Source organism: Trachinotus anak, unplaced genomic scaffold (genome assembly GCF_046630095.1).
Source record: "Trachinotus anak isolate AG129_WGS33_773 ecotype Australia unplaced genomic scaffold, CSIRO_AGI_Tana_v1 ptg000024l, whole genome shotgun sequence".
Classification (NCBI taxonomy): domain Eukaryota; kingdom Metazoa; phylum Chordata; class Actinopteri; order Carangiformes; family Carangidae; genus Trachinotus; species Trachinotus anak.
This window is the reverse complement of record NW_027273875.1, coordinates 17,847,501-17,872,621: the sequence shown is the minus strand read 5'-3', so window position 1 is coordinate 17,872,621 and position 25,121 is coordinate 17,847,501. Positions and strand designations below refer to the sequence as shown.

The following is a 25,121-nucleotide window of genomic DNA, read 5'->3' as shown; positions in this document are numbered from 1 at the left end:
AGAAAATGTGATAAAATAGAATAATGGATACTACATTAAAGTGCTAAGTCTCAGCTTTAACTTGAGTAGGTTGAGTAGTAGTAGTAGAAGTACACCAATATTCAAAGAACTGTGTGTGGCATACGCAGTCATGGTTGAAATTTCTGGTACATAATTCTGAATATCTTCAGAAATAAATGCAAATGAACCAGTTTTATTTAACTAAAATATTTAAAATAAACATTTAATATTCAACATTTTAATTTTTTTTTTTAATGTTCTAAAGCAATGCATTTATCCTGAAGGTCACTTGGGACTAAATAATATGAAATGAATAGGTCAACACAGAAAGTTATGTGAGTCCTCCTTCCAATTTAAACAGCAACAAAACAAAAAAAAAGGTCATTAGTCTGTCATACATTTTTTCTGTAGTCTTAATATCTGGATAAGTTATACTACTGATAATTATCCCCTAAAAGCTTCTTAAGCTTGTGTTGACACTTGAAAAATCTGCCAGCAGCGCGTCTTGACCTTCCATTCCATCACTGTAATCCAACATCTGTCCTTCACACTTTTAACATTAGATGTATAACTAACACATAATCTCAGCTAAGGAGGGGTGACTGCAATGAGTTTCCAAAATGCTACAATAGCGCCATCTCCTGTGATGGATGGCAAATAGCTTTATTTTGTAAAATTGATGCTCCCCAACAGGCCGATGGTTTACACACATAATAACACCCCACAAGTCGACTTACAGAAGCAGTGATAATAAAGGTTTTCATTTCAAAGTGTCATTAACAAGCTGTCAGAGTTCATCCAGAACTCGCTCCTGGTTATGTGAACATTTCCTCCTTAATTCTTATCTTTTAAATCTTTGTCCTGTTTGCCAGGTGCAGTGGTGGGAAGTAACTAAGTACATTTACTCAAGTACTGTCTTTAAGTACAGTTTTGAGGTACCATTTTATGTTACTTTATACTTCAGAGGGAAATGTTCTACTTTCTACTCCTCAACATGTATCTGACAGCATGTATCTGGTTACATTTAAGATGAAGACTTTACACAATGAATAACACAACAAGGTATGAAAATACAACACATTGGTAAGGACAGAACCTCCTGACGTCTTACAAACAGCAGTGTGTAGTCAGGGTCACAGTTAGCAGCTCCATCAAACAGTGATTCTTCCCTCACATGGTTTTTATGGCAATAAATGTGGGCTTGGATTAGCTTCCCTCCCACAAATGAAATCAGATAGATAAAAGATTTTACCTGACAAAACTGAAATTGGTCTTTTGATTTAAGAGCTTGACAGAAAATATTTGAAAACGTGACATAGGCAGAGGTGGAGGACGCTTCACAGGCAGCTGAAGTCATTTCTGTGGTCAAAGAATGTTATTTATTATCATTTATTGACAACTTTGTACGTTGTTATGTCACGATGGCAATTTATAAACAGCCCATGCTTGCACAGCTTCTGACCACAGCTACTCACTTCTCCACTTATCTTCCCTGTGTTAGAGGTGGTGCAGAGGAGCCAGGTGGAGATACCAGACTGTTCAGGTTTAAGTTTAATTTGTGAGTTTTTTTGTTTGTTTGTTTTTTGTTTGTTTTTTGGTGTGTGTGTTTTACATTATACAGTGCATTCTAACGAACAACATATAAAATCAAATCAAATTATAATAATTAGAATCCCAAATCCTGTCAATAATTGGAGAAGCATATATGACTGTTTTGGGGATGAGTAAAAAATACTATTAATAGTATGTTGAACAGTATATTGTTGTGGTGGCAATATACTGTTCCTATATACCTGTAGTGACAATGAGATCATGGATCACCAGATCATCAGTGTGTCAGCAGCGTGTTAGTGTTGTAGCTGCTGGAGGAACAGCTTGTCTGAACTACTTTACTATACAGTTTTATGTAGAAGGACACCAGATAAATCTTAGGGTCGGCAGATGATTAATGGGAGAGGGAGGAAGAAAAAACAAAGTTCTAATTCACAAATCTAATTTCAGTTTGTTTGTTTTTTTACTTTTTATGAGATATTTTGGTGAGCTATTGGATCATTTCAACACTTATTGACATGAAACCATGTGAGATGGAAAAATCTACTTGGCTGAGCTGTACTGGATGCAAACTTGCTTAAAGTGGAAATACTCAAGTACAGTACAAGTACCTCAAAACTGTACTTAAATACAGTTCTTGAGTAAATGTACGTAATTACAATACATTCATGGTTTCAAGTCCCAAGCAAGTTCCGTAGAGCAAGTCACATAGGAGTCACTGAAGAGCGCTAGCACAGCATCCATGAACACGCAGCGCCTGACCCAGAACGCAGTTCGCTCGCTCTCATAGCCCAGATGCATGATGGGAATAACACTAAGTAACCCGGAAGCCAGGAACTTTTCCATTGTATGCGCCCAGAGCCGGGTGAGCATTTGTATCAGAACTTAACTGAATAGGCGCCATTTTGGGTCTGGTATCCAGTTCTTATTAGAAATCCATGGTTCTCACTCACATGACTCGACGCCATCTTTGTGTCCGGTACATCTATGGCAGCGACCCCCACACAGAGCAGAGTGAAGGCTCTCGTTTCACATCGCTGCCCAATCAGCTTTCTCCATTGCTGACAGCTGGCCAATCACAGAGCCTGCATCAGGCCGAAAACTATTCAACATGGAGACAACAGTTGATAAGCTAGAGGCGATGGTAAGCGCAGTGTAAAACTGTTTTATTGTCTATTACATATCTTATATTTCTGAAATTGCTGATATCCTAATAATTACAGAGAAAGTGAGCGGCTCGTTAATTATCGTTTATTTATTTGTATGGGACACGTATCACGGCAGTCATGTTGTGATTTTCTCTTTGTAACGTTATCAATAAATACTTCAAACTCCTTTGCGCCATTCAACATGCCTGTATGCCTCCCGTTAGAGCACCAGCCTCGTTTTAACTCCAGTTTACAGGCCAACTTAGATAGTAACCACTACGCCCAAAGAAAGGCCAGTTCAGACGTATGCAGTTAAAGCGGCGTCCCACTGTCTTCAACATTTATCAACATCACCACCATTAAAACACGTACATGGCTGTTGTCCCATGTTAAAACGTAGTCTCGTTGCTCCAGGTGAACGGTGGCCATGTTGTCTGGTGATCTGTGTTTACGGTTGAGTCTGTCGGAACTAACTCCAGATGTTGAGTCGCAAATTCGTCATTTCCATGTAAACTATGTTAGACAATCTGAGTTTAACATGACAGAAGGCTAAACACAACACGGTTAGTTTTATCGCGTCAGAAACTTTCCCTGTAGACAATATAAACCGCCCGCAAGGATAAAAACATGAAAGGAATTAGACGGGATTCAAACCCGCGGTCGAAGGACCGACCAGTCTGTCTGTAACCCACACTACACGGTGCGTTAGAGCGCCGATGAAGCACCGTGAACTCTAAGGTGTTTTTTTGCATTTTATACTTCTGGTGTTGAGCACTTGTATGATCCTGTTGCACGACAATAATAAGTAGGCCAAGGATGCCATGTCATATCAGAGATCAAACCCTGTCTAAATATAAAAGATGTGATTGATACCAAATTATCAAATGCATTTTGAAAACAGTAAAAACTATGTAATATTTCAGCAAACACAGTACATGTAACATAAAATATACAATCACTGAATAAACTCAAGCTTAATAGACATGGTTTGACAAGGGACTCTATTTGTTCTTTGAAATGCTAAGCACATGCTGGGCACTAAGTGTCCTTCAGGAGCTGTTGACCAACACTGCTCCAGTAGAGCCAGCCCTCACAACATGTACAAATCAAAATGACGTGTATGACAGTTCCATTATTAAGACATTAATCAACTGCAAGTGCTCACATTAACAACACTGGACACAGTTCAGATAAATGATCTGTTACAGACAGTCATGATATTTCCTGGAATAAATAGCACTTGCATTGCAGTAACTACTGAAAACAAATGTAAAAAATGCATTTACTTGATCAGCTTTTTGACCATTTCCTTTCTCAGATGTCTGATCCCTTACTCAACACTTCCTCCTTTAAAATCATGACTGGCAACTTCAACAAGAAATAATGTTCATGGTACATGCAAGCTGAACAACTCCAGGAAAAAAAAAAAAAACACATTTGCTTACTTTACACAAAATAACACCAGTGATGCTTTCACATAACCAGTCACTGCTTATGTGAAAGCTGACATGTTTGATGCATTGTAATGAGCGCTATGTGAAACAAAAGCAATTTCCTTTGAGGTGGTCATGCTTGTGTATTCTTCATAACATAAGCACCTGCCTGTGTTGTGACTGTCACCAGTTAACATGGCCGTCTTTCCTGAATCATTAACAGGTGTTAAACTGCTGACAGAGTAAACCAGATTTCTGTAGGTAAAGCCGAGTGTTGGTCGAGCAGATCAGTGGCACATGGAGGAAGACGTCCTACTGAGCTGTGTATCACTGAGGCACATCATTTCAAATCCCATCGCAGGGCTTGAGAAATACTTACAGTTTATTTTGTTTTTCGTTTTGTATTGTTTCTGTAGGTCACATTCGTATGGATATACATTTTACATTGACTCACACTTCACAGACACACAGATAGGCCTACTACTGGTGAAAATGACGAGTCTGCAAATGACAACATCTGGAGCACAGGAAGTGGAATATGTAAACACAGATCACCAGACAAAGCATGTGGATCAAAAGCACTCAAATTTCAAGTATCTTTCCATGTTGTTGGAACCTAACAGTAGCCTTATCTAAAAAGGACAGTTAATTAAATAATTGTGTCTGTTGTATAAAGAGAGCGGCAGATAGCTCAATAAAGCAGGTGTAAAATGTTTGACCAAACCCAAGGTCCACTTCCTAGCTTTTCTGGACCTTCCAACAGTCTCTCACTCGCTGTGTCCCAAATCCACACAACTGTTTCTAAGCAGGTTTTTACTTTCTAGTGTGTTTACACTAGAAAAATTTATTTGAAGCAGAATTTAGACTGAGCACAGTCAGTTTATGACTGTGCTGTTGATGCACATTACTGTCACATGTGATGCACAAAGGATACAATTCAAATCAAATGTAGGTGATACCGAAACAGCTCCAAACAACAGTGGGAAATGTTCATGAAATAAAAAGTAACATTTCTGTTTGCTGCAGGGCTTTCCTTTCCCTCCTTTCCCAAATGTTTGTATACCACTGTAGAATACAGCCTTTAGCTAAGCTAGTCTGCTGTCTGTCCAGTGCCCTTTTACATTGTACGACTGGTGACCCTGCTTGAAAACCAGTGCAATGTTAAAAGGGCATTGGCCAGAAATAGTTACAAGCAAAGGAAATGTTTTTAAACTGTGAGACTTCAGCTGTTGGCAGGTGCTCTGACTTCTTTGCACTACTGTATCAGACAGCTAGCAGTGCAATAGTATTGTCAAAGCATCTGAAAACTGCAGAGACCAGCTGCACTGACCACTGTTACACAGACTGCATCAAGTCAAGTGGAAGTGATAGATGGACCTTGGTATGATTTGACAGGGTTGGTGAGAGTGCACTACACCTAGGCTTTGTAGTTTCATCTAGTAATGGAAAATATGTACTGTACTATCTGAGACACTGTAAACAAGTAAAGGGTAACACGATCAGAGTGTTCCAAACTGCTTCAAACAATAACTGATCAACAGGGCTCCTGTGCTGTGTGGAACTGTCCAGGTCTGGATAAGCATGGAAAAAAGAAAATGGTGTAAAAATATTTATTTTCCAGACTATGCTCCAGTTCTGTTTTCTAAAGGATAAGCTGGTCACAGCGTTTGGACCAGTAGATCTCTTTTTTAGTTCCCTGGTGAATTATACATGAACATGTGTTACTGTAGGTGTAGGCTGCACAGTGATTTAAATTAACATGACAAAAATGAAATAACATTGCATTGTCTTAAAATTGCAGCTTGAATAAGATGCTGTGCGTTGGACTTGTTTGGGTTTGGTGTTAATGGATTTGTTTGAACTATAGTTCCTGCTGCAGTCTTCTGGCAGCACGCAGTGTCTCCAGACCCCTTCACTCTTCGACATTTTGTTATAATATATCCTGTAATGACAAAGTGAAAACACAATTTTAGAGAATTTAGCAAATTTATTAAAAAGGAAAAAATATCACATTGACACATGTATTCAGACCCTTCAACTCAGTACTTTTAGTGAGTACAGCCTTCTTGGGTCTGACAACACAAGCTTTGCAGACCTGGATTTGGGGATTTTCTGTCATTTTTCTCTGCAGATCTGCTGAAGCTCTATCAGGTTGGATGGGGATGTCGGTGGATGGCCTTTTCAGGTCTCTCCAGAGATGTTCAGTTTTCCATCATCCCTGACCAGTCTCCCCATCACTGCTGCTGAAAAAAAAAACCCACAGCCTGATGCTTCCTCCACCACCTACAATGAGCCTCGACACAATCCATAGTTTCTGCTCTGATCTGCACTGTCAGCTGAGACCTTATATAGACAAGTGTGTGTCTTTCCACATCACGTGGACTCCAATCAAGGTGTAGAAACATCTCAGAGATGATCAAGAGAAATGGAGGAACCTCAGCTAAACTTCAAGTGTCATAGCAAAGTGTCTGAATACTTATGTCAATGTGATAGAGCAGTTTTTACTTTTTTATATATTTGCAAAATTTCTAAAATTATGTTTTCACTTTGACCTTATGGGATATTGAGTGTAGATTGATGAGGGAAAAAATAATTTATCTGGGCTGAAAACTTTCTCAATGAACTGTAACAGGATCCATAGACAGAACTCAAAGATGGTCTGAAAAACTAACCGTCTCGAAAAGTCGGGTTTGGAAATTTTGAAATGGAAAATGTGAAGGAGCCTTGGAGAGAAACCGCCGCTGCTTTTTCAAAGGAAATCTAATCTCAGTCTCATTTGAAACAAACTCCACCTGAGCTAAAGCCTTTGCCTGCATTAAAATTCAGAGTCGCACTTAGTGTTATAGTTGATTTAGAAATTCTGGATGGCATAATAATTCATACTTTTAAAAACGATGTGTCACGTCAGCACAAGAGACATGGGAGAAATAACGTGGGTTTGTATTTTGATGGTCAGAGTTGTTTCTTGTTTATGGATTCTCTGATTGCTGACTTTAATCATCATTTTATCAGTAGTAATGTTGATTTTCAGGAAAAGCCCAGTCCTACTTTTGAGCAGAGGGAAGCAGCATTTAGTTGCCTATGTATCTTCAAAGTGTAAAGCTGAGTGTCCTTGCAGTTCCTGAAGTCAGAGGCTGACCTGGAATACATCGAGAAGCGGCTGAGGCTGGACTTCATCAACAGCACTGCAGAGAATGGAAGTCCTGCTGAGGTCAGACCTGATCCACCACTGATGTGTTTCTCTGAACACTGTCATACAAGAAAAGACAGGACACGGGGAACTGAGGACATGATGGTGCAAACACACAGTCCTGGTCAAAATTATTGGCAAGTTCAGAAATCAGAATATCTTCACAAATAAATGCAAATGAACTAAAGTTATAGAAACAATATTTAATAAAATGCCCAAAGTTACTGAAATAAAAATACAGACATTGAAGTCATTAGACATTTTTAATGACTCTAAATGAGTTCCTCAAACAAAAAAAAGACAAGACTCACCTGTGCTTAATGTTCAGTGGTCACATGACCTGAATTAACCAATGAATGATGGTTTGATTGTACTAAAAAAGGGGCTGATTGTTTTCAGCTTCTTTTTCTTCTTTTTCATAAGAGCATCAGAAAGACTCCTGAAAACCAGTTTCGCCAGTCATCAGCACGTTTCACAGCCAGAAATGTGTTGAGATGCTTCCCGGACGTGGAGCTAAGAAGAAACTCAATAAGAGACACCTGAAGGAAAACACTGCGTTAGAGATGATGTTCTGTGGGCAGATGAAGCCACAGCAGAGCTCTGTTTGTTTCGAAAGAAATGCACATGTACCTACAGTAAAGCCTGGTGAAGGCTCTGTCAGGCTGTGGACCTGCTCTGATGCCTCTGATGGTACAGGACAGGACAGCACTGAATGTATCACAAGAATGATGAAGTCAGAAGATTACCACGACATTTTAGAGCCACGTGTCACCCAGTGTCAGGAAACAGTCTGAGGTGAAGGTCTCTGGTCTGTGAGCAGAACACGGACACAGATATCACATCCAGCAGCACAGAACGGTTGAAAAGGAAAAGATGGATTGTTTAGCCAGCAATGAGTTCTGACCAAAATCCCACTGAAAACCTTGGAAATTTTATTGAAGTACTCTGATTAAGTAAAATGGGTTCACTTATATTTATTTCTAGTTATTCTGAATTATGAACTTGAACATCAGGGGTCTAGTACTGTAGACCATGACTCTAAGTGTCACACATGAGTCACCTTTGGGATTTCCTCAAGTCTCTCTTTCAAATATACAATTAAAATTCTTGTAATTTAGGTTTTTTTATTCCGTTACATAAATAAACATAAAGAAACACAAGACAAAATCTTATAGTAAATAAATGAAGAACAGGAAACGCAACAAACAGAACAAAACAAAGCAGAGAGGCAACGAATACAGGTCAAAGAATTTATAATGGAAAAGGTTCCTGTCATGTTTCCTTCTTTATTTAGATTGAAATGAAACCAAACTTCATAAAACCTGCTTTTATTGTTATTATCATTATTATTATTATTATTATTATTATTATTATTATTATTATTATTATTATTATTATTATAAGTCCCTGCAGTGAAAGACTCCAAAGAGGAAATATTCATTCATTTTAACTTTTCAGCAAAAACAGGCTGCTTACAGGCTGTTGACTGACACTGTGTCTGCAGGAGAACCCAGCGCTGCTGCTGGAAAACCTGGCGGCCATCAAGGCCAAACATGCAGCGCTGTGCTCCCAGGTGAAGGAGATCGCAGCTGCACAGAAAGAGTCCATGGACTCCATCAGAAACAACCTTGGCAGTGTCATGGAGCTGATCCAACACTTCCAGCAGACAACTGATGTGGAGGTAACTACACTCGCTGTTCTGTACACACTCTGCTCTACTATCAGACTCTAGCTTCACAGAGTTATGTATTCAACGTCACTGGTAAGAAAACATGACTAGTGAGAAGAGTGACGAGAGGGGTGAGCATCTCCACCAGCTGTCTGTCTATTATAATGTTTTAACCAGCCCATCTTCACTTTAAAAGTCTGTTGTTACCTCGACTCACACACAAATCACAAATGCAGCAGATTCATGTTTCAAGTGTGGAGTTTGTTGTGATTGCATGTTGCAAATTTAGTCAAACAGGTGCAAAATATTGTGCAAACAGTTAGATCCGTCATGTTGCTGTCTGAATAAGGCTGAGGCTTTTATATGAAGGAGGCCCTTAACAGAAAGTCAGCAACATTCCAGATTCAGTCTCTGAAAGCATAAACTTTTCATAAAGATCAGGATAAATAAAAAACAACATGCCATGGCATTTCATTATACACAGATAAACTGCATCTCTGTTCCCTGACAACTGTGACTGTGTCTTTGTCACCAGGTTCAGCCACTGACACAGTCAGAGCAACAGGCAGCAGAGCTCCTGGTTTCAGCCGTCAGTCAGACCACAAGGGAGGTAGGACCCTCTATGTCCATCTGTAACTTCTGTGACAATCAGCCCCTCCGTGGCTAGGTCACAACAAAAAGCTTCCAATACCCTGCTGGTGGTGAGCTCCTGATGTCATGTTTTAGAAACAGGTCTTTGCTTTGCCTCAGTTGTAGTTTAACACAACAGCACATGAGGTCAGAGACTGTTAGTAACATCAGAAATGGAGGAATGGCACTAAACAGGAGCGCAACAGCAGCTACCTTTAGTCTGTCACTGTTGTAACTGAGTGTTACAACAATGTTGAAATGACATACTGAAAATCAACAGGACCTTCATTTACCCCAGCTACAGAATGAAAACAGAATCAGTCATGACATCATGTCCCGGCTTGCTGCTGCTCTGCTAGCTTCTGTTATTCAGTCTGTGATTCAGCATCTCCTTGAGCTTGTTCCTGGAGTTTACAGTCAGTCACAACATCACCTAATCGCCTTTGTGATTGTTACAGTGTTGCTACGGCCCCCAGTTACAGGTATGGCAACATGGGTAATCACATCATTACATCCTGGTTTCGTTAACTCAACACTCCCTTCAAGTCATTTGTCAGATTGTTTTTTTTAGTTGTGATATTTGCAGTCTGAACCTTAGCAACGTCTGCTCCTCACTATCCTGCTGCTACAGACGTGTCTGAACTAACCCGACTCCTCAGCTCTTCAGCCATGACATTTAGCCTGTTAAGAGCTGATGGGGATGAGGTTCATTAGTGGCCAAAATATGGAATAAACAGCAACATTAATTTATCAAAAAATGTTTGTCCTGATCGAAACAAATGAAATGAGCCACACAGCAGACTGCTGAGAATGGTTCTGCTACTTTAGTTCTTAGTGTTGAATGAAGTTTCTCACTCTGTGTTTTTATGAGTGAACATGAGTTGGATTGATATGAGTCAGGTATCTGCTGATTGCAGGGTGCTGTTGATTATTGCTGCTGCTGTGAATTAAATGAGTAAATGTTTTCCTCCAGGTGCCGTCTGATGCAGCAGCCTCGGCCAACAGCAGCCACTGAATGAGTCTGCTGCTCTGCTCTGAACACTGCAGACACGGCATGTCGCTCTGTTGCTCCATCACCACTTCAGTCCACACTGAAATATTCCAACTACTGGATGGATCTCCATGGAGCTGTGTACAGAAGGATGAAATAACCTTGATGACCCCTGACTTTCATCCAGCTCCATCACCCAGTCCACATTTAATTCCCATCTACCTCAGCTGTACTTGCTAAAATGCTGAGCTAAGATAGTACCCATGGCAAACATGATACCTGCTTTACATCAGCATGTTGGTATTTTAACATGTTATCATGTGGACATGATTAAAGCACCATGTTCAGTCTAACAGAGCGCTGGCATGGCTACAGACTGTCATGTGAACACATCAGTCATTTACAGTCATTTAGGTGAAAGCTGTTCAGTCTCAGTGTCCTGTTCCCATAGAAGAACACACACACTGCACACACAGCAGCTAGTACACAATGTGTAGAACTCATACTTGTCCTTGTGTATCATACAAATCTGGCGTTTCAGCAGTATTTTACATAAACATGCTACAGGTCCTTAATTATTTCCTCCCCTGTAATTTGGTGATAATGATAGTGATGATAGTAGAAACATTGTTCTGATACAGTTATTAGTTAATTAAAACCTAACGAAACAAAACCTAAATTCTACTAAAAAAGAATTCTGATCCAATGATCTCTGAACTTACTGAAACGGTTCAGTTTGTGTCCTTCACCAGCAAATAAAACCTTTACCCAGGTGTCTGTAAGAGCTTTCAACACTCACCTCTGATCTTCTCTGATGTTGTTTGTGATTTGTCCAAATTCCACAATTAAATCTGCATATTTGGCTGCAGCAGGGCCAGACCTAAAATCACAAACATCATTGACTGACTGATCACATTTCCACCACATGACTCAGTTGGAGCTTTCCCATTGGTTGTTGCTTTTTCAAAATCAATTGGGGCAGAGAGGTGGATCAGCAGTTTGTTACCCAGACAGTGGCTGAGAGACAAAATATGATATTGTCTCATCTAACTTTCTCTCTGAGTGATCATTTTACAGTAAAGCAGTCATTGTCTTTAACTGATGTGTTTGGTGATTCTGTAAGATGAGGTCATGGCTATAAAATCAGGATCTTAGTAGCAGCTCGAAGTGACTGCTAGTTAAGATGTAGTATTAACATTTCAGTTACTGTTTCAAACTTGTTCCATTGTCATGACAACAGAAACAGAAAAACATGTCAATGAGAACAGCTTCATTGTGAATTCAGCTGAATTAAAATATTGTATATATGAGCACATAGGGGAAGAGAGAAGCAAATAGATTAAGAGATGAAACCAGCTGAGACTAGACGGAAACCAGCCAACACTAGACTAAAATCAGCTGACAATAGACTGAAATCAGCTGACACCAAACTGGAACCAGTTGACACTAGACTGAATGATAATACAATGTGATGGAGTCAGTTGTTTATAGTAGCGCTACAACAGTTACAACAGAACAGAAAAATGAAAGAGCACAACAAATACCAAAGCAAAACAAAATATAGCTGAAAATTACTAATAGTAAAAGGCACAACCATTGGCAGAATTGAAATAAAACAGTTCATTATAGGTAGTAAATAAAAAAAAATTATAATAAATACAACAACTACTTCTTCAGTATTGCACATTGACCATATGCGGTCCAGCCATGTACCAGGTTTGACCTGATCTTGGTGGATACACTGCAGTCCAAATGTGTCATCACACCACTGAACCAAAGTAGAAACACATATAAAGAGTAAATGTCTCCATGAGGTTCAAACACAGCTGCACGACATGTTAAGAAGGTGGAGTAGCTTATTATTAGTGTCTCACAGCAGCCAATGAAAACACAGATCAGCTCTTCAGACAGCCAGTGCTTAAAAAAAATTCACTTCCAATGACAAAAATGGGTGCACCTGTAACCAAACCCAGCAGTGATGTCACAGGGTCCTGAAGTACACTTGTCTCTGCATTAAACCAACTAATTAATCCACCAGTCAGTAACAACAAGATGCTTGTTTACTAGTTACATGATTAACAGGTGGACCAGCTGTGTCCTCTGCTCTGTCTGTGGGTTTTGTGACTGGAGACTAGGTTCATCTCAGCAGAACATCAGTTCTCTCTGGACTGGTCTCTTTAGTCCTATATCTGCCATAATGGTGGCATTCTTTCAGATGTGGTGCTCATCAGGTTCTCCGTCATCTGGTCCTTTCATGGTTGGTGTAAATACTTTGGGTGTAAAAAGTTTTTCAGCTTTGTGCTATCTATTCCAGGCTTGGGCGATGTTAGATTTATAATGTTTTTTTCTATGATCAGATATTTATTGAGGAATATAAACATGCTCATACTGTTTTTCTCCAAGTTGATAGGAAATGATTATTTATGTATTTGAACAAAAACCTGTGTTGGCACAAGTACAGAAACATGTTGACCCTACAGTATCTGTTTTTCCTTGAGCTGACATGATGTGTAACTCTGAGTCAAATAGCTTGAGTTGTGATAAATGTGAGAATGCCTGGTTCTGTTATCTATTCTATCTTCCTGTACAAGGCTGTTCAGTCCAACGTTGGGAAAAGTTAATATTCAAAATGTAAGACAGACAACAGACCATTTGAAGTAGTTTGTCTTGTGATCCAACAGAGGGCGCTCTAAAACCTCACTTTCAGCCTGGCCTATGACCTGTCCTGTTGACCTACAGAAGAGAGACTCGACGTGCACATGTCCAGGTTCAATGTACAGGAGTGAGACAAAAATCATTGGCCACAGGACAAAGAGTCACTCCACACACTGTGATGCTAACAAATGATTTAATGCCAAATGAGAGGACAGGTCACTCTCACCTGCTGGTCAGCAGGCAGCAGGGAAAACACACACACACCACAAGAATGGTGAGAATACAAGAGTGCACACAATAGGGGTAAATTCACAAGGCTTTTTCAAATGTTAATATAACAATATCTAAAGAATATGGTCACCTGACAAAAAAGGGTTGTGCCAAATATCTAATTATCAGTGAAACTCTGATGATCTATAGAGGAGAAGAAGAAACAATAAATAATCAGCTGGAAATAGATTTGGAAATATATTTATTTGGTGGAGATATATTGATACTTTCCTCCTCATACTTTCTTAAAGAAAAACTGAGTTATCCTGTTCCTGGATCTTTTGATTTTTAATGATGGATAAAACTGATTTTTATAAAAGACCACAGTGTATACAGTGAATTTGCTGTTCTCATTACAATCTGACTCAGAGGTTCACAGAAAGAGGCTATGCAGAGCGATGGACTCAAAATGCTGTCGACAAATAAAAACTGTTGATCAGTATTGAATGTAGAATAGAAAACTGCAGTTTTTATTTGATATCCTCAAACAGGATAATGTAATGAAACACCTTCACAGACAGTTTATTCACAGCTGCAGCAGCTGTTTCAGTCAAATCTTCCACAATAACAAACCTTGCTTAAAAACAGCAAACTTGAAACGAAACATCCTAGAAACATAACACTAACACATGAAGCTGCATTTTGGCACAAGGGAACATTTTGGTTTGGCTGATGAAGAGTCAGCTGCTGCTCCAACACAGTCCTGTATTTACAAAAACAAAGAGCAGAGAAGACAGTTCAACCAAAGACGCTGAGCTTTGAAATAAAGCACATGAAATATCTAAGTGTGAGTCAAACATTCCTGGCTTCAAATAAGCAAGATTAACTAGTTGTGCAGGGAGGTGTTATTCATTTTGATTTATCTATTTATTTATTTTTATTTAAATAGGAGACATCATTTCATTTTCCTGTCTCAATGATCTTTTCATTTAACTCTTTATATCCAAAGTGAAGTGAAGCACCAGAAATCAGTTAACTGAAATATCACCACTAATGACAGACACATGTTTATTATAATTTAATAATTGTTATAAATTTACACAGCCATCAGTAATGATCATGTGTAATGACAACTGTTGTGGAACCTGGCTGGTGTTGTTTTTGTACCTTTATGTCTATGTACATTGTACTACATACAGTGTGTGTTTCCAGTTTTATACTGAATCTGGCACCAGGTGTTTCACAAACACAGTGTGTGTCGGAGTCTTCGAAACTTCACCAGGTGAGACATTCAGGTGGTGGCCCAATCGACACAAGAGCTGACTGTGTGTGCATCATTCATCACCAGTCTGTCCTTCAAACAGCTGAAACCTGCACATGGGATGACCAGTATATTATTCAGTACACATTATTCAGACACACTGTCATTTTATTGGCTGGACCATGAACATGTGCTACATCCCTAAATATCTGTGAGTGAATGAGTGAGTGAGTGAATGAGTGAAACCCCTGTGTAGAATGAACATTCAGACCCAGGTCACATGACTCTGCAGTAGACTCTGGGTACCAATCAGTAACTGATGTAAACAATGCTGTTGTAAACTAATTTTTGCTGTGACAGAGCTGCAGCCCTGAAATAAGTTTAAAAACACACAATCACAGACTGTGACAGATTGTGACAGGAGCACCATGTGGTGACATTGTGTGTGTCCTGTCCAGCAAACTCAGCTTGTAGTGTAAAAGGAGTCAGTCACCTTTTGTAGTGGGTTTACCCACGTTTAAAAAACCCACTCATTCCTGCTAATTTTGGTGTAAGAAGAGTACCTCCACATTACCAGATCCACAAAGACGAGTAGTTCACGGAATCATCATTTCTGGTCCAGCAAAGGCTGACACAGATTGTGCTTGAGTGCCTGGTGCCTCCCTGTCCTGCTGCCCCTCCTCCACAGCCTGTCTCCCTCACTGTCCTGGTGCTGTTGCTCCTCCTCTGGCCACCATCCTTACCTTCTGGACACAGCTTGGGGATAAGCCTGGTCCTCCTCTTGTGTACCTCCTCACTTTAACATCCAGCTGGAGAACAAGTATGACATCCTTGAAGCTGCAGGACTTCCCTCCTCTGGCTGCAGAATCCCGGCTCCATCCTCCATCTCCTCAGCTATCACACAGATCCTGCAGTTGTGTCTGATCTTCCACCAGCCATAACTGGATGCTACTCCTGCACTCCGGCTCACCACTCCACACCACTCTTTACGCCAGGAGGAGCTTCAGCCCCCGCCATTCTCCACTCCTATATTGCTGCCTGTCGGGGACTCCATCATCAGACGTACAAGATCAAAAATGGCGGTGACCCATCGCATACCTGGTGCTAACATTGTGGATACAGCGGATCTCATCTCTACTCAGCAAACACCCACGTTTTCAACCTTATTACTCATGAGTACGAAGTGGCAGTCGCCGGTCAAATTCAAAAACAGTCTATCTTCATCTCAGGACTGTCACCCTCACTGGGCTGAGGTATCGGTCCTTTTAGTCGGCTGCTCCCTTTAAATATATGACCAAAGGACATTAAAGTGCTTGTCACTATTATCACTACAATGTCCTTAAAGTAAAAGCACTCAACCTGCTGAAAAATGTCTCCTGTGGTTTATATTATATTGGTTTACATCATTAATACATTAATGCATTAGTGGCATTTTACTGTGGGAGTTAATTTGAACTACTTTTTACAATGCAGTTTAAACTACACACGTGGACAAAATTGTTGGTACCCTTCCGTTAAAGAAAGAAAAACCCACAATGGTCACTGAAATAACTTGAAACTGACAAAAGGAAGGGCGGCCCGATGGCGGAGTGGTTAGGGCGCATACCACATGAGCGGATGCTCTCAGCAGGCGAGCGCTGGTTTGACCCCCAACTGGCCCGACTCTTTCCTGCATGTCATTCCCCCTCTCTCTCTGCCCCTGTCCTGTCACTCTCTACTGTCATGTCAATAAAGGCAAAAAATGCCCAAAAAATATCTAAAAAAAAAAAAAAAGAAACTGACAAAAGGAATAATACATAAAAAATTACTGAAAATTAACTAATGAAAATCAGACATTGTTTTTTAAAAATGATTCTGTTGAACCACAATTCAGAAGCAAACTAATGAAACTGGCCTGGACAAAAATGATGGTACCCCTAGAAAAGACTGAAAATAATTTGACCATAGGGACAGGCTAAACTAAGGTGTGTCCTGTAATTAGCATCACAGGTGTCTTCAAACTTGTAATCAGTCAGTCTGCCTATTTAAAGAGTGAAAAGTAGTCACTGTGCTGTTTGGTATCATGGTGTGTACCACACTGAACATGGACCACAGAAAGCTACGGAGATTGGAATTTGCCAAAATGCATATTGACAAGCCACAAAGCCTCTGGTAGAATGTCCTTTGGACAGATGAAAAAAAATTGAGCTTTTTGGCAGGTCACTCATCTCTATGTTCACAGACGCAAAAATGAAGCATACAAAGAAAAGAACACTGTACCTACTGTGAAACATGGAGGAGGCTCGGTTATGTTCTGGGGCTGCTTTGCTGCTTCTGGCACAGGGTGTCTTGAATCTGTGCAGGGTACAATGAAATCTCAAGACTATCAAGGCATTCTGGAGCAAAACATGCTGCCCAGTGTCAGAAAACTTGGTCTCAGTCGCAGGTCATGGGTCCTCCAACAGGATAATGACCCAAAACACACAGCTAAAAAAAACACCCAAGAATGGCTAAGAACAAAACATTGGACTATTCTGAAGTGGCCTTCTATGAGCCCTGATCTAAATCCTATTGAACATCTGTGGAAGGAGCTGAAACATGCAGTCTGGAGAAGGCACCCTTCAAACCGGGGACAGCTGGAGCAGTTTGCTCATGAGAAGTGGGCCTAAATACCTGTCGACAGGTGCAGAAGTCTCATTGAGAGTTACAGGAATCGTTTGATTGCAGTGATTGCCTCAAAAGGTTGTGCAACAAAATATTAAGTTAAGGGTACCATCATTTTTGTCCAGGCCAGTTTCATTAGTTTGTATTTTTAAATGATTCTGTTAAACCACAATTCAAAAGCAATGTCTGATTTTCATTAGTTAATTTTCAGTAAATTTTTATGTATTATTCCTTTTGTCAGTTTCAAGTTATTTCAGTGACCATTATGGGTTTTTCTTTTCTTTACGGAAGGGTACCAACAATTTTGTCCACGTGTGTATATAAATGCACTGTATCTTATAAGCTCATTATATGTTTTGTACAAACTGTTAATTTATGAGGTAACTGAAGCTGCTGTAGAATAAAAGAATGAAGCAACAAAAAATGAAAAAACTCAGGTAAAGTTCAATAATCTCAAAACAGTTGAGTAAGGTAAGTGTTAAGTTTCTCAGCAAATATAATGAAGTCCTTTCTACTACTGCCACCAGGTTTAAAAATATTTTGAATAAATTTAAAATACTTCATGGACTGCAGTGTTAGTCCTCTGGTTAAATCAGTTGGATGACAAAAGCAAGGAAAACCCAGCATGCTGTTCCACCACATGCCTCTAGAGGGACGAATGTTGTTCATCCAGAAAATACTCCTGTATAGTACCTCAACAGTGGTGCAGTCTGAAGTCCACAATGTGAAGGTCGCATGGCAAGGTTCAATACAGAAGCTCATTTCACTCTTACTTCTTCTTCTGGGAAATCCAGCTGTTGTCCACATTTTCATCTTCTCCATCACACTTCCTCTTTCCCATGCTGTCATCGTATCAGGCCAATGATCATTCTGCCTGCGTTTCCCTGAGCCAATCAGTCTGTTCTTTAAATATCACCTTTCTGTCATTCTGCTTTTCAGACCTACGACTGCACAACCCACATCTTCCTCATCACCCCCTCATCCTGGGTGGTCCAGCTGTGAAGTTCCATTTCTGGCTTTACTCCACCCAGTGTGTCTACACCCTGGGTGATTCTTCCTATCTCCTGTCCTCACTGGCCTGTACGTCTCCAAGATGCACCTTTCTAACCTCCTGTTGTCAACCTCAAACATTCCTCTACGATCTGTATTGATCTGTCCTTGCTCAAGTCATTTCATACTCTTCAAAGCCTTCACTGAGCCCTCGTATGTTGTATGGATTTAAAATCATCTATTCTGTTAGAATAGGCAGTGAGAGAAGAGACCTTAGTGCCACCAATAGCATGTAGGAAGGTTGTAGAGTGATTAATTGTTTTGTGGGGGAAAGGCAGCTCTGTTAATTGTCCAGAAAAGTCAAACAGAAGAAAAGTGGGTAATGAAATTGAAATATTACTCTTAGTTGTACTGAAACCTTCCCCAGCCTTCGACTCTGCACTGCTGTGCTCCTGACACTCACACTGTGGTGGCTTCTCTGCTTGCTACTGGGCTCTTTCTGGTGCCGTCTACTATAAAGCCCTCCAGCACATCATCCAGTGTTGAGTGGGCTCTGAAAAAGAGAACACACACACACAGTAGTGACATTACCATGACTCAACTACAGGCGCTGGAAGGTCTGAGTAATCCTGGACTTTTATGTTTATGTGCTCAAGTGGAGTGAGACTAAAAAGGACCAATCAGCTGAGAGGTTCATTCATGAACAATTTATGTTTCCACTGATTCTGTCTGCAAGCACAGACTAATGTAAACACTTAGATCAAATGTGCAACACGGATGTAACAAAACTTCAAATGTGATGCTAATGACTAATTATTAATATTAATACAGGACTGAAACTGCTGTCACCCACCTGTTGGTGTCCTCCAGTAAACTGGGACTCTGTTGTGACCCTGGACACACCCCAGGCACTTTCTTCTTCTCTGGATCTACAGTGACTGTGTCTGCATGCAGCTCAGCTGAGTGGTAAGATCAACACACCACAGTACTACTACCACTGAACTACAGCAGAGAAATTCTTATACTGTCATGTCTGTCTGCTTACTGAAGGTAATAAAGCTGTTGTCTCCTGTTTCTTCACCACTGCATATTAATCCAGTTACGTTCTTCCTCTTGTCATCTTCTTCATCCTCCTCTTCCTCCACATCTGTAAAATGAAGTAAAATGCATAAAGCTCCTTAAACCACAATGGAATTCTCCTGCACTCTGTTCACAGATCTATTTGAGTTCCTTTGATTTCAGCAGTGCAGTGTTCTCAGTGGAGGGAGCGACTGTAACTGATTGTTTGACATCTAGTGTAATTTATATATATATTTGAGATTCATTAGTAATGATGTATTTGCTGTTATTTGGTCTCTTAAATTACGTGAAATGATACAGTTCATATTTGTTTATTAAAGTTTCTATCACTTTCATTAAATCAAATCCAGTCTTGTTTGGTCAGCACTTTTTCACCAGGAGTCAATCAGTATTTTAACATTCAGTAATTACTTCACTATGCAGTAGTGTCATTGTTAATGTTGGAGTCTGTCTCTCCCACACAACAGTATGTAATCCATCATTATTATGTGTAACTTTATGGATGAAGGTACTGCAAGTACAACCCACTGCCACTGCTTAACCTTAAGAGGCTTTTATTGAGGAGGAGCCACGGGATAGTTCATGTGTTAGTCACATACAGTGACAGTGATCATTTGCCAGTCATCACTTTCTGTATTTTTTTTGTTACTGAATCAATTTGAAATGTTGCAGTGGAGAAAGGAATTGAGCAGTGAGCTGTACAGCGAAGAGCTGCTGATCACAGGGTTTACTGCAGGTTGTAAGACCCAGCACAGATTTCAGGTCTTCATCTCATCATCCAACTTCTTCTCAGTGACGTCCTGTGTTCACACACCTCAGCTGTGAACTTGGTGAGTACAGTGTTATCATTACTGACAGGAACAGGAGACAAAACAATGGAAAAAGATGCTGTAATGCAGTGGATGCTTTATTTCATATGTTAACACTGCTCAGGCCTGTTGGTTCTCACCTCTCTGTGGATCATGCTTCTCTTCCTCACTGCCTTTTTCAACATGCGTCCCTCTCATGTCCTCCTCTTCTCCTCCTTCAGTGCTCTGTTTGACCATGTGTAATCCTCTTTCCTCAGACTCCTCCTCTGCCTTGCCTTCCTTTTCTTCCTCTTCTCCTTCCTCCACACTTTGACTGGTTCCCTCTGTTTCCTCCTGCCTTTCTTCACTCTGTTCATGCTCAGCCACTCTTGCCCCCTCCCCTTCCTCTTCCAGTTGTACTTCGTACTCTCTGTCCACAGGGCTGCTGGAACTGGGAGATAAACTATCTGTTACCAGTTCTTCCTCTTGGCTGGCTGTGATGAAGCCCTGGAGACTTCTGGCAGAGTCAATCTCGAAAGGTGGAGGCTGACAAATGTTGGACATAACAGCACACATGAGTCAGTAGCCAGCCAGCCAATGTGAAGGACATATACAGATTAGGACATGAGTCAATTAAAAGGAGGCAGGTTAATGCTTCTCCTATTAGAATGGTCTGCGTCGACCCAGAAACCCACACCTGTACGTGTATGGGCGTTTCTCTTGGTGTGGTGAAACTCTCAGTCTGGACAAACACAGAATTGAGGTGGCTGCAGGCAGGGGAGTCTGGGAGATTGCCCTCAATAACATCCGTCATCACACACCAGTGTACATCTGTCAAAACACAACACAAGCACCTGGTAACAGCCTAATGTCACCTATGTTCTCCTGTACTTGAATTCAAATTATGGTTGTTCTATAGTGTGTGTATTCTCTCTGCTCTAATCCGTGAATGTCTTGTTGCCCTGGTTTCCCAACATCTGACCTGGCCTTGTTGACCTGGGCAATGTCCGAGCTGGCACAACTCTTGTGTTTGTGGTTTCACTCATGCCTGAGGTAGGTAGCAGACATAGCATTAAGGACCTTGCCTAAGGGTCCATACTGGATATTGCCCCACCCTGACTGGGATTCATACCCATTTACCAAAGTCTGTGGTGTTAACCACTGAGCTGAGGTGCAGGCTGTGCAAAGACAGTTCAGCATATAACAGCAGGGTGTAGTGCCATAACCATGTAGCTGGTATTGTGTACAGGAACATCTGCACTGAGTATAGGCTGGAAGTCCCAAGGTCAGAATGGAAGACACCTCCTAAGGTGGTTGAGAATGACCAAGCTAAGATCCTGTGGGACTTCCAGATCCAGACTAACAAACTGGTGATGGCCAACCAACCAGACATCAGGTTGGTCAACAAACAACAGAAGAAGGTAGTGGTGATAGATGTAGCAATCCAAAACAACATCAAAAAGAAGGAACATGAGAAGCTCGAAAAATACCAAGTGCTGAAAGAGGAGGCAACAGTGGTGCCAGTGGTAATCGGAGCACTGGGGGCTGTGACCCCCAAACTGGGAGAATGGCTCCAGCAGGTCTCTGTACAGAAGAGTGAAGTCCCAGGAACAGCTCAGATACCTCAAACTCCCAGGCCTCTGGTAGAGGACCCAAGCTTGAGGAAGATATCATCTTCTACTTTTTTGTGAACAGGGGCAGTCATTCTGGTCAAGCTTAAAGTGCCTGTTCCTTCACCACCGAAGGACCTTGTTTCTTCTACAAACACTATGTAGTGCTGATTGCAGGCTGCTGGGTCTCCACAACACCCAGTGGTTCTACACACCGTGGCCTTCTCTAAGTCCCCGATACTGATCCTACAGTGTCTGCCAGCATGTGACAACCAGGCTGCGAGCCTTGCACTCCTTAAACTGATTTAAATTTTATAGAGATTTGATCCACCTGTCATTATTCGTAGTTGAGCTTGGTGGAACAGCCTAAATATTTACAGTGAAGAAAACCAGGTCAAATTATATGAAAAGCAGTTACATATTTTTCATCAATGCTTGAAGTACAGGTTTCCAAGGTGTTTATTGTGTACATGCTTTTACCTGGGCTGCGTGGGGTGCTATTACAGCGTGGGCCATGTCTGTTGACATAGATACTGTAGAGTGTCTCCTGAGGCACAACTGGAGAGTGTGTGATGCTGGAGAGTTCAGCCAACAGAGCCATTTCTGACCGAGCCCTACACACACACACACACACACACACACACACACACACACACACACACACACACACAGAAAGATTATCTTCAGTTTCTATATATAGAAAAAATATAGTTGCTATAGTTATAATATGCAAATACTCTGGGAAATGGGATCTTAAATTAATAATAAATAAATATTTAAAATTCCGAGTTAGTTATATGGGTAAATCCAGCTTGACAGATTGGACATGACGTGGAAAGACATTGATTGTCTATATAAGGTCTCAAATCTGACAATGCAGATCAGATCAGAAACCATGAGAAGGAAGGAACTGCAGAGCTCAGACACAGGATTGTGTCGAGGTACATTGAAGTTTCAGGAGCTCAGTGGCCTCCATCACTCTGACATGAAGAAATCTGGAACAACTAGAGGCCAGATGTGTACACATAAAAACCATGCGTACGCAATTTCCCACATATGAATTGGTGTTTAGCGCAGAATGTGCGGTGAGATTGTGTGCACCTCATGCATTGACCACACATACACGTGTTTTTTTAGAGCCGCCAAGTTACACAGTGAAGTGAAATGCAAAATAAAAAGGAGACACAGAATTTAACATAAAACAAAGAAGGCCAAGTCATCTTCATGGAGCCTCATTCATTATTAATATTATAAGTTTTGCTGTTTACACAACAAAAACACGGGAGGGTTCTCTCATGTCTTGTTCTTTTACCTCAAGTTGGACGCCCAGCCAAGATAAATGACTACAAACTGTTGGCCCTCACATCACACACCATGAAGACCCTGGAGTGGCTGCTTCTCTACCTTTTGAGGACACAGGTTGAACACGCACTAGACCCCCTACGGTTTGCTTACGAGGAACATATTGGAGTGGATGATGCCATCCCTACATGCAAATTTTGAGTACAGGGATCTGACCATGGCCTTCAGTGAATGGAGCGACAAGAACTGCCTCCTTCTGAACACCTCCAAGACCACTGACTTTCTCAGGTCTAGGCCCACCCTTCAGCCAAACATAGTTAGAGGGACGGACATTGAGGTGGTACTGAGGTGGTACTGAGGTGCTACTAAATACCTAGGTGTCCACCTGCACAGTAAACTGGACCTGTCCCTGAAAAAAGATGCCATCTACAAGAAGGGGCAGAGCCAGCTCTTTGTCCTCATGAAGCTCAGGTCCTTTCACGTCTGTAGTGAAATGCTGCACATGTTTTCAGTGTTTGTCAGTGGTGGAGAGTGTTCTCTTCTCTGCTGTGGTCTGCTGGGGCAGCAGCATGTCAGACAATGACACAAGGAGACTGGACAAGCTGGTTAAAAAGGCTGGGACTGTGACTGGCAGGAGTCTGGACTCACTCAGGACTGTTGTGGAGAGACACATGCAATGTAAGATGCACACCATCTTGGACAATACCAACCATTCTCTGCACAACATCACTGCAGACCGGAGAAGCAACTAAAGCGGCAGCAAACATCTCATCTCTCTGCACTGCAGGACTGTGAGATTCAGGAAAGCCTTTGCTCCCACTGCCATCAAACTGTTCAACGCCTCAGAGAAAGGCAGTGGATCATGACATGGACTTAAATCTTGTGCGTACACATAGTTTTAGTCACAAAATTATACAGACTATGCATCTGGCCCCTGAACTCTTCTAGAGCTGGACCTGGCCTAACTTAGACATCAGAAATAGGGGTCTTGGTAAGAGATCCTGTGTGGAGATGGAGAAACTTCCATAAGAACGACCATCACTGCAGCTCTCCACTGATCAAGGCTTTATTGCAGAGTGTCCAGACGAAGCCTCTCCTCAGTAGAAGACACATGAAAAATGCTTGGAGTTTGCAAAACAAAAAAAAAACACCTGAAGGACACTGAAACTGTGAGAAACCAGATTCTCTGGTCTGATGAAACCAAGCTTCAACTCTTTGGCCTCAGCTCTAGTCATGTCTGGAGGAAACCAGGCACAGCTCATCATCTGGGGGGTGTTTTTCAGCAGCAGCGACAGGGAGACTGGTCAGGGATGATGGAAAACTGAACGTAGCAAAGTACAGAGATATCCTTGAATGAAAATCTGGTCCAATGCACAGGATCTCAGACTGCGTCGAAGGTTCATCTTCCAACAGGGCAATGACCCTAGTCAAGACAACATAGGAATGTCTTAGGGACAACTGGATGTGAAGTTCCTTGAGGGGCCCAGCCAGAGCCTTTCAATTGAACACAATTGAACATCTCTGAAGAGACCTGAAAATGTCTATGTGTGGGGTACACAGGGCTCTGCACACTGTAGATTTGTATAGAAGCTGAATACCAACTCAGGATTTGCTGTGTAAAACAGGGTATAAGTTAGTAATAGTATAACATAGTGTAGTATAACATACAAGGTCCATCTTCCACATCTTGATTAATGTTAAGGTTTTGGCTGGAATTAGCCATTTGGGCCTCTGCCACAAGGACAAGCATCTTTGGAGGAGGTCAGTTGTAACCCAGATTGAGCACTAGACTGGGATTCAGTTCTGTGGGCTTCTTTGTCAAAACTGTTCTACACAAGGCCATCCATCCATCCATTTTCTGCTGCTTAACCGGGTCGGGGTCACAGGGGTAGCAGCCTCAGCATGCCCAGACCTCCCTCTCCCCAGCCACCTCCACCAGATCTTCCGGGGGAATACCGAGGCGTTCCCAG

At 41.2% G+C, this 25,121-nt stretch overlaps 2 protein-coding genes across 10 annotated transcripts in view; one reads left to right on the top strand and one right to left on the bottom strand.

The window, feature by feature from the left end:
• Positions 1 to 2,439: 2,439 nt before the first annotated feature.
• ska2 (spindle and kinetochore associated complex subunit 2) lies at positions 2,440 to 11,404 on the top strand. Its single transcript, XM_071461491.1, has 5 exons — positions 2,440 to 2,695; positions 7,251 to 7,343; positions 8,827 to 9,003; positions 9,527 to 9,601; positions 10,595 to 11,404. The coding sequence occupies exons 1-5, from the start codon at positions 2,663 to 2,665 to the stop codon at positions 10,634 to 10,636; spliced, it is 420 nt and encodes a 139-aa protein (XP_071317592.1). The 5' UTR covers positions 2,440 to 2,662; the 3' UTR covers positions 10,637 to 11,404.
• A 2,657-nt stretch (positions 11,405 to 14,061) lies between these two features.
• Positions 14,062 to 25,121, bottom strand: part of tex14 (testis expressed 14, intercellular bridge forming factor) — a 52,641-nt gene continuing 41,581 nt past the window's right edge. For 7 of the 9 annotated variants that reach the window (XM_071461467.1, XM_071461465.1, XM_071461469.1 and 4 more), the window contains 7 exons: positions 22,330 to 22,463; positions 20,937 to 21,070; positions 20,401 to 20,785; positions 19,417 to 19,518; positions 19,225 to 19,330; positions 18,835 to 18,924; positions 14,062 to 14,240 (listed from right to left, as the gene is read on the bottom strand). In XM_071461467.1, coding sequence (XP_071317568.1) covers positions 14,084 to 14,240; positions 18,835 to 18,924; positions 19,225 to 19,330; positions 19,417 to 19,518; positions 20,401 to 20,785; positions 20,937 to 21,070; positions 22,330 to 22,463 — 1,108 coding nt within the window. In that variant the 3' untranslated portion in view covers positions 14,062 to 14,083. Of the gene's footprint in view, positions 14,849 to 18,834; positions 18,925 to 19,224; positions 19,331 to 19,416; positions 19,519 to 20,400; positions 20,786 to 20,936; positions 21,071 to 22,329; positions 22,464 to 25,121 lie in introns of all 9 variants that reach the window. The other 2 variants (XR_011684939.1, XM_071461468.1) reach the window with 2 other exon arrangements.